The following is an 8291-nucleotide window of genomic DNA, read 5'->3' on the forward strand; positions in this document are numbered from 1 at the left end:
ACTTAAAAATATTTTTCTCTTTGCTTTCCCGCCGTTAGCTTCTTCTTTCCGCTACTATCCTCTCGTATCTCCGTGCCACAAAAAATATCATTCAATATTTGTCATAATTTGTGATAGTAATAATAAAGAGAAACCCGGTGTGTTGACAAAAATAACTATGTAGTAATAATGTGTTTTGCCTAATTAGCCATGTAACTACTTTACCAGAAAACCATTAAAATAGTAGGCTGCCTTAAGATTTGTTCAGATTTGTTCTTTATGGAATTCTATTATTGTTATACATGAACGTGCTCTGTGATCAATTATTGTACCGTATATCTCTATTTTTTTTTAATTTTCTTAATTATTTTATTTTCGATAAATTGACAATTGATTCTTGGTATATCTTTTGTCTGGAATTAACTATTTTTGGCCTTGAAATACGCTTCGATGGCAAAAACATTCTAGAAAAAATCAAGTAAAAAATAATTGAAAACACACATACTATTTTAAAAACAAGCTTTAGTAACATATACGCAATATGATGTTTATCAAAACTTCATATTCAAATGTTTTGGGGATTTTAGATGTTATAATTCAGAAAACAAAGATAGTAACAAAATAAGTATAGAAATAAAATAAAGCCCAAACTGGATCCCTTAATGGATGTAAAATTTCAAACCAGATATGTCATAAAATCTCTGGAATCTCTGGAATTTTTGGACAGCAAGGAACAAAAAGATGTTTGATGACAAGAATTATACAGCTGAGGAAACCTTATTCAAAGCTGTCAAAGATGCAAAAGAGTGAGAAACTGCCAAGATTAAACCTGAAGACATAACAATTCCAAAAAAGAGCTCTTTAAGCTCTACTGACTTTTCTCTACCAGTGTGTATGGTTGATGGTGCATGGAATACTGAGTCTAAATGTACAGGTTTTGGTTGGTTGATACATGATAAACAAGCAAAATTGGAGATAAAAGGCGCTGCTTCTCGACCTTATGTTGGCTTAGCTCTAGCAGCGGAAGCTCTGGCCATCCGTGAAGCTCTCCAAGTCGCCACCAATGCGGATCTCTCACGACTCAAAGTATCATTGGATTCCAGTGTCTTAATTTCTGCCCTGCGATCAGGGATGGTTCTGAACGAGATAGCGGGACTTCTCCATGAGATCAGTCACCTCATTCCTCTCTTCTCTATCTTATCTTTTGTTGTTATTTCAAGGTCTGTAAACCTTACTGTTGATAGGCTTGCTAAAGAAGCTCTTTCTGTTTTAATGTCTCAAAACAATGTATGATTTCTGAAGTTATAAATCCAAACCTTTGACCAAAAAAAAGATATATCATAAAATCAGTTTTAACTGAAGACATTCAAAACTCTAATTGGAAACCAACCATCGGTTAAACACGGACCTAAAAACATAAAAATTAGGAGTGGAGAAAATATATAAAACTTGATTTGATCAGTAATTCATATCGATTTGAACCGAAAAATTCAAATATTTATAACTTACCAAAAAAATATTAATATATAATATCCGTAAAAATGAATTAAATCACAAATGTTAATATTTAAAAAAATATCCGCTCTAATCTATTATAACATATATTTACAGAATATTATATATTATATTATTATTATATTTTATATGTTAAAATACTTTTTCATTAGATTAATTATTTTAGTTATTAGCATTTTAAAAAGTAATATTTTCTCTTTGTAATAAGATATATTTTAAATTGTCTATTTGTTTATTTGTGTGTGGACTGAATATCCAGTAAAAATATAACTGATAACTGTGAATCTGACTTAATCAAAAAATTGATTATCCAAATGAAACCAATTAAATCAAGGATTCTTCTTGAATGTTTGCTCCTTGTCCACCCCCGATAAAACTGCCACTATACACTGTAAACTCGCACTTATTACTCTTAGGATAAGATAATGTAATAACACTTTCATTCACCCTTTTAATATGTTCGCTAGTCTACTGGTGAAAGTTTATCAAAAAAGCTGAGATCAATAGCGAGCATCTAGAATAACTTTGTCTATAACTTTCCGGTAAAACATGGTCTTGATCACTCATAATACTCTGCGGTAGTCTTTTGTCTTGCTATAAAAAATTGAAGAATGTTCTAGCCGCCTCTTCTGCAGTGTAATCTAGCTAGGAAAAAACACAAATTGTTTCATATTTAGATAATCAATCCATAGTCACAATGATAGAGTCAAAGAGTCAAACCCTTTAGAGTTGGGTAAAACACTTATGAATGGTAAAATTGGATTCCATAATAACTCATGGATAGGTAGTGGTTCCAACAAACCTGATAAATATTATATTAAGCAAAAATATCAAATTTTTCGGATACGTGAATGTAAAAGCAATACCAATTAATCATCTGAAAATACTTAAGTAAACAAGAGTCTTCTCAGAGTTACGTTGGAAATTCATTTACTTCGAAGCAATGGAGGACATAGAAAACACACAAACAAGCAAGCAAGGCCAAAAAAATACTATGCAATTTTATTAATTAAGTTATCTCAGTGCGGGGAATTATCAATCTTTTTGGTAAAAAAGGATCAGTTCTTATAATTTGTATTCGAATAGTAAAATGATACTTGCTCTATTTTAAGAATGATCTATATTTTAGAGAAAAAAAATTATTTCTAAAAGATCCATATTTTACATTTTCAATGTATATAGTAATGATAAATTACAAATTTCAAAGAGATCAATTTTATTTTATGAATTTTGATTGGTTAAAATTCATAGAAAATAACAATACACTTAAAATAATACATTTATTACCAAAATTTATGTGTTTTCTTAATAAGTATGAAAACTCTAGAATAACATTATTTTGAAACGGAGGGAGTACTTTTTATATAATAAGAAAAATGTTAAAATAACAATTATTACGAAACTGAGAGGATAAAAAAAATCATTCTTATAATTTGGGTGTTTTAAAAGATTTGACTCGTCTTTTCTAAATTTGACAAAGAACATGTACATAATAACTGTGTGGTGTTTGACGACTCGATCTTCTTATTAGTTGCAGAGGCAATCAAAGATAAGGGGATCTTCTTAAATTTAGTTTGATATAAGCATATAATTTCAGTGCATGCTGATTTTTTTTTGCACCAGACATGCTGAGTTTAGTTTGACATAAGCATAAAAATATGATAATTATATTTTTTTCTTAAGTTTTGTGTTATCATAATTATTAATTAAATTTTTAGAATTTACAAGATACATAGATTTATTACTTCTTTTAATTTTATCTTATATATCATCCAAAAACATATTTTACAAAACAAATTTATATCGAATTTTTAAGATTATTTATACTAATCTAAACAAAAAATATATCCGTAAATATTCATAAATATCCGTAAATATCTATTTTCAGATATCCATTTTTCTAAATATCCGTATTTTTTCAAAGCAAAACAAATCGAAAAATTAGATATCCATAACATACGAATCAAATCAAACATCTTCAAAACCCTGGATATTTGATCCGTGTCGAGACCTAGGACTAACATATATAGTTATATTAATTCTTGTTACTTTTATATAGGCGATCTAATATAATTGAAATAATATAATCGAAATGGGTGTGTTACATATATATATCTTAGTTTTTTGATAAGTTTTGTTTTAATTTCGAACTATCTCTTCTTTTTTTTTAACTATTTAGATTATACGTTATTTATATAACCTATGATTGTTGTTAATAGAATGTGTCAACTTTCAAATAACAAAGATAATATAAAAAAATGGTAAAGTATTGTTTAAGAGAATAATTAAGAAACTAGATAAGTTTTTAACAGAAATTATATATTTTTTAGTAACCTAAATTAATAAGAAATCCTAATTTTGGTAGCTACTGGTCATTGTTTGGCCTAAAATAAAGAGAGCTCAATATATCACGATTCTCTTTGAAATCAATAGGGACTCGATTTTTTCCCCGTCTAATGGATTATATTAATGGGACTAGACCCAAATTCGAAATACAAACAGAAGCTTTATAAAAAGGCAAACAAACCACAACAAACAAAACGGACCTAACAGTCCATCCTCCCTAAACCCACGAACCCATGATGCCACGCGCCGACCCAAACTCGTCGAAACTCCCAGGCGTTGCGCTCAATAGGGACTCGATTAAGCAGATAAGAAAAAAAACCACGTAATTTCATAATCATTGTTGACAATTCTTTTTCTTTTTAACTCATAATCAATTAAGTGGCTTTTTAAAAAAACAATCGTTCATCTAGTCAGACTAGTCTAGCGTATTATATAGATAAACTAATAAAAATCACTAGATGTCAAGGTCAAAAAATTAATATAAACTGTCCATACAAAATACAAATGATAAAATAGAACTAGAAAAACAGGAAGGCTTCCATACATGACAAATTTATGGTGTAGTTTTTTTTGACTAAACAAATTATGGTGTCGTTGTGGCTGCTTATCTTTCTACCACACTAAGAAGATGGACCATCATGCATCACCCACTTGTTATTAGTTATTTATTGAATCGTTGGAATTTATTTTGAAGTAATTTGTTTACGTCAATAGCCTTTTATTTTTGATTCAACAACATTGCGTAGGAGAGCAGAAGCAGCAGGAGGAGGAGCAACTAGTAGCCATGGCGGAACAGACAGAGAAGGCATTTCTAAAGCAACCAAAGGTGTTCCTAAGCTCGAAGAAATCAGGGAAAGGAAAGAGGCCTGGCAAAGGTGGAAACCGTTTCTGGAAGAACATTGGTTTGGGTTTCAAGACTCCCCGCGATGCCATTGACGGACATTACATTGACAAAAAGTGTCCATTCACTGGAACTGTGTCTGTGAGAGGACGTATCTTAGCTGGTACTTGCCACAGTGCCAAGATGCAGAGAACCATCATTGTTCGCAGAAACTATCTCCACTTCGTCAAGAAGTATCAAAGATACGAGAAGAGACATTCCAACATCCCTGCCCATGTCTCACCCTGCTTCCGTGTTAAAGAAGGTGATCATGTCATCATTGGCCAATGCAGGCCGTTGTCAAAGACCGTGAGGTTCAATGTGCTGAAGGTGATCCCAGCCGGCGCATCTGCCTTTGCAAAGAAGGCATTCACTGGAATGTAATAGTTTTTGAAGTCATGGAGAATTTCTTTGTTTCGATTTTATGTTTCAGAATGTTTTGTTTGTTGATCCCTCTTTGTGTGAGACTTGGTTTTTCCAAAAAAAAAAAAAAAAAAAAAAACATTGCGTAATGGAAAAAATAAAGGCTTCGCCATGCATTAGCGTCCACGTAAGTCCTTCTCAAGTCTCAAAGCCAAGGTTCTTTGCGAACGGTCCATAATAAGCAAACATAGATTATTGTTGTTCAAGCATGGGTGGGGATATATCGACCTTCGATGGCTACTCCCACAATTTTAAAAGCCAGCCAAAATAAACAATGGTCTTTTGTGAACATTATATTTTCTGTTGTAGTCACATCGAATCTCCATCTACTGGTGTGGAAATTCTTCATATTGTTGTTTATCTTCAAAAGAGATAAATATTGTATGCAGTTCGCTTTCTGCACCTACGAACTAAACTTGGTATATGGATTGTGAATTTAGTTCATATCCACTGGAAATTATTACAAGATATCAGGGTTAGCCGGAAGGCATGTTCAACCTTGGAGCCAAGAGGCTCCCTAATAAAAATAAAAATCAACAAAACCACAACTAGACATGCGGTTATGAACCAAACCAAACGATCGGTTAGTTTGATACTGAAATTTCAGAAAACTAAACAGATTTATATCAATATTTCAAACCAAACAAATCAAAATTATCCAAATTAACTGAAAATACTACTCAAAACTAAACCAAAATAAACTACTTAACCAAAAAAAGAACTAAAACTTCGGTATAGTTTAGTAACAAAACTGAAAGAACTTAGTGAAACCGAGCAGTAATTTTTCACTTCATTTTGGCATTTAAAAAAAAATATCTGAATTAGCTGAAAATCAAACCCACTGACCCGAATCAACCTTACCCACATGCCCAGATAAAACGCCCAAGCCGAAGTCTTAAGTTGTCACACAGGAATCAAACCTGAGACACGAACAAAATTACGATATTGGTCTAACATTCAATACATTGTGCAACCACACACAAGTTATATTTGTAAAGTCTTGCTTCTTAGGGCATATGCATTAGTGAAATTTAGGAGAGGTGCACCAATTCATTTTTTTATTATTATTTTCGTTTTTTTTTTTTAAATTAAAAAGTAAAAAGTCCAACCAATCATAGGCCGTCACGTGTCGTTGTGAACCCACCTCTTACGGATAAACCTGCAAGACCTAGAGTTCACCTTTTTTGCTTTGGGAAGTGTGTGAACCTGAATTTAAAATCCTCAATGCACATGCCTTTAATTCATCGTTTGTTAAAAAGAAAAACAAATAATAATCTCACAAGTAATTTATAATCCTACAGTAGTGATGGAACGTGCAAAAGGTTATGATGGTGAGTTTGTATAGAGCACTATTCGGTGGTGGCGAACTCAAAGATGACTACATAGTCAAAAAGCAACAAGATTGGCGTGCTTCTTGTTTGTGTTTATGTCCGTATTTACTATTTGACCTGCAATTCTACAAACAATTCTACAAAAAGCAACAAGATCGACTATATGACCTGCAATTTTACAAACAATAACATCGTTAGTTTCGTCGGTGGTTCATTTACCAAAATATATGTAATCGTATGAGCATATATAGATATGCCACAAACTTGTTTTGAGGCCTTTTCTCACAATTAAAGTTGTATTCTGAAACCTTGAACTCATTTTAAGGATGTTCTAAAAATCTAGATGTGAGCCAGTTAGGTCCATAAAACTCGGACGACAAACTTGTGCGTAATAAAGAGAAAGGAAAATTCTATAAAAATATCCGAACTAAATTTTGTTAAGCTTTTTAATACTCAAACTTTTTTACTATCCAGTTTAATACTCCGACTAATTTAATTTGCTCATTTTAATACTCAAATTTTTAACATTGTACCCACTTTAATATCCAAACTTTATTTATTTAAATAAAAATACTAATAAGTTTTAAATAAAACTTAATAAAATATCAAAAATCTAAGAAAAAAATATTAAAAATTCTAAATTTATTTTAAGATTTAGAAAAGAAGGTAGATAAACCATGGAAAATTAATTTTTTCAAAAAATAAATGAATTTGAATGATAACAATAAATTTCATTTTTTATTTCAGAAAACAAACTAAATACAATATTTAAAACTTGGAAATTTTATTACAAAATTTAATATTTTACACTATTTATTTATTTTTATTTCTCAAACACCAAAAAAATTTAGAATTTTCTGAGTTTATTTTGTAAATTTTAGAGATTTTTAAAAATTTTATTTGAAACTTATTAGTATTTTTATTAAAATAAATAAAGTTCGGGTATTAAAGTGGGCACAGTTTTAAAAGTTTGGATATTAAAATGAATAAAATAATTAGTTGAAGTATTAAATTGAATAGTAAAAAAGTTTGGGTATTAAAAAGCTTAACAAAATTTAATTCGGGTATTTTTATGGAATTTTCCGTAAAGAGAACTAAAAAATAGTGCGGTTCGGTTATCTATCGTACACGTGACAATTTATCGGACACTACGCTGTTTGTCTGAAAAAAAATCTCGAATAGATACATCAAAATCTTCTTTGGAAGTAATGATAAATCAATAAATCTATCAGTAATTTTATTTGTTTTGTCGACCAAATAATTCTGTTAACTAAGCCCAACAATAAACCGATCAGTAATGGGCGTGTACAAGTGAAATTGGTTTTACAAAGAAAGTCTGTTGAGATTGTGAAAACTTATGTCCAAGACTATGGATGTATACACGTAATCGGTTAATCAGTAAATCAATAAACCTATCAGTAATGTGTATGTACAAGTAAAATCGGTTTTACAATCAAATTCCACAGAACAATAAAATAAAATTTAAAACCTAACCAAAAAAAAATTATCCTCGTGTATGTTCACGTGTCTATTTTTAAGAAGGCTAATTAACACGTCTTACAACATGCAAAGCTCTTGATCTCCTGCCACAACCAAAAAAAACTATAACAATTAGTTAATATTTTTATTTTATTATAAATTTTATCTTATTTTATAATTTATATATGAAAATAAATAAAATTTAGTTTAAATAATAATATATTGTTAAATTATTGGTTCAGTTATTTATTTGTGTATATATTAGATTATATTTATTTTCCAAATTTAAATACAATTTTTATTTCAAATAAGTAAAATCATGTTAGTTTCCCTAGTCA

General features: G+C 30.2%; 1 protein-coding gene across 1 annotated transcript; it reads left to right on the top strand.

Annotated features, from left to right (window-relative positions):
• The first annotated feature begins 4591 nt into the window (after positions 1–4591).
• Positions 4592–5194, top strand: LOC108861828 (40S ribosomal protein S11-3-like). Its single transcript, XM_018635797.2, has one exon. The coding sequence runs from the start codon at positions 4625–4627 to the stop codon at positions 5102–5104; it is 480 nt and encodes a 159-aa protein (XP_018491299.1). The 5' UTR covers positions 4592–4624; the 3' UTR covers positions 5105–5194.
• The last annotated feature ends 3097 nt before the right edge of the window (positions 5195–8291 follow it).

This window comes from Raphanus sativus, chromosome 5, assembly GCF_000801105.2.
Source record: "Raphanus sativus cultivar WK10039 chromosome 5, ASM80110v3, whole genome shotgun sequence".
In the NCBI taxonomy this organism is placed as follows: domain Eukaryota; kingdom Viridiplantae; phylum Streptophyta; class Magnoliopsida; order Brassicales; family Brassicaceae; genus Raphanus; species Raphanus sativus.

Bases quoted from the DNA above. Each gene is read 5' to 3' on its own strand.
- LOC108861828 (XM_018635797.2), top strand. From the start codon at position 4,625: ATGGCGGAACAGACAGAGAAGGCATTTCTAAAGCAACCAAAGGTGTTC.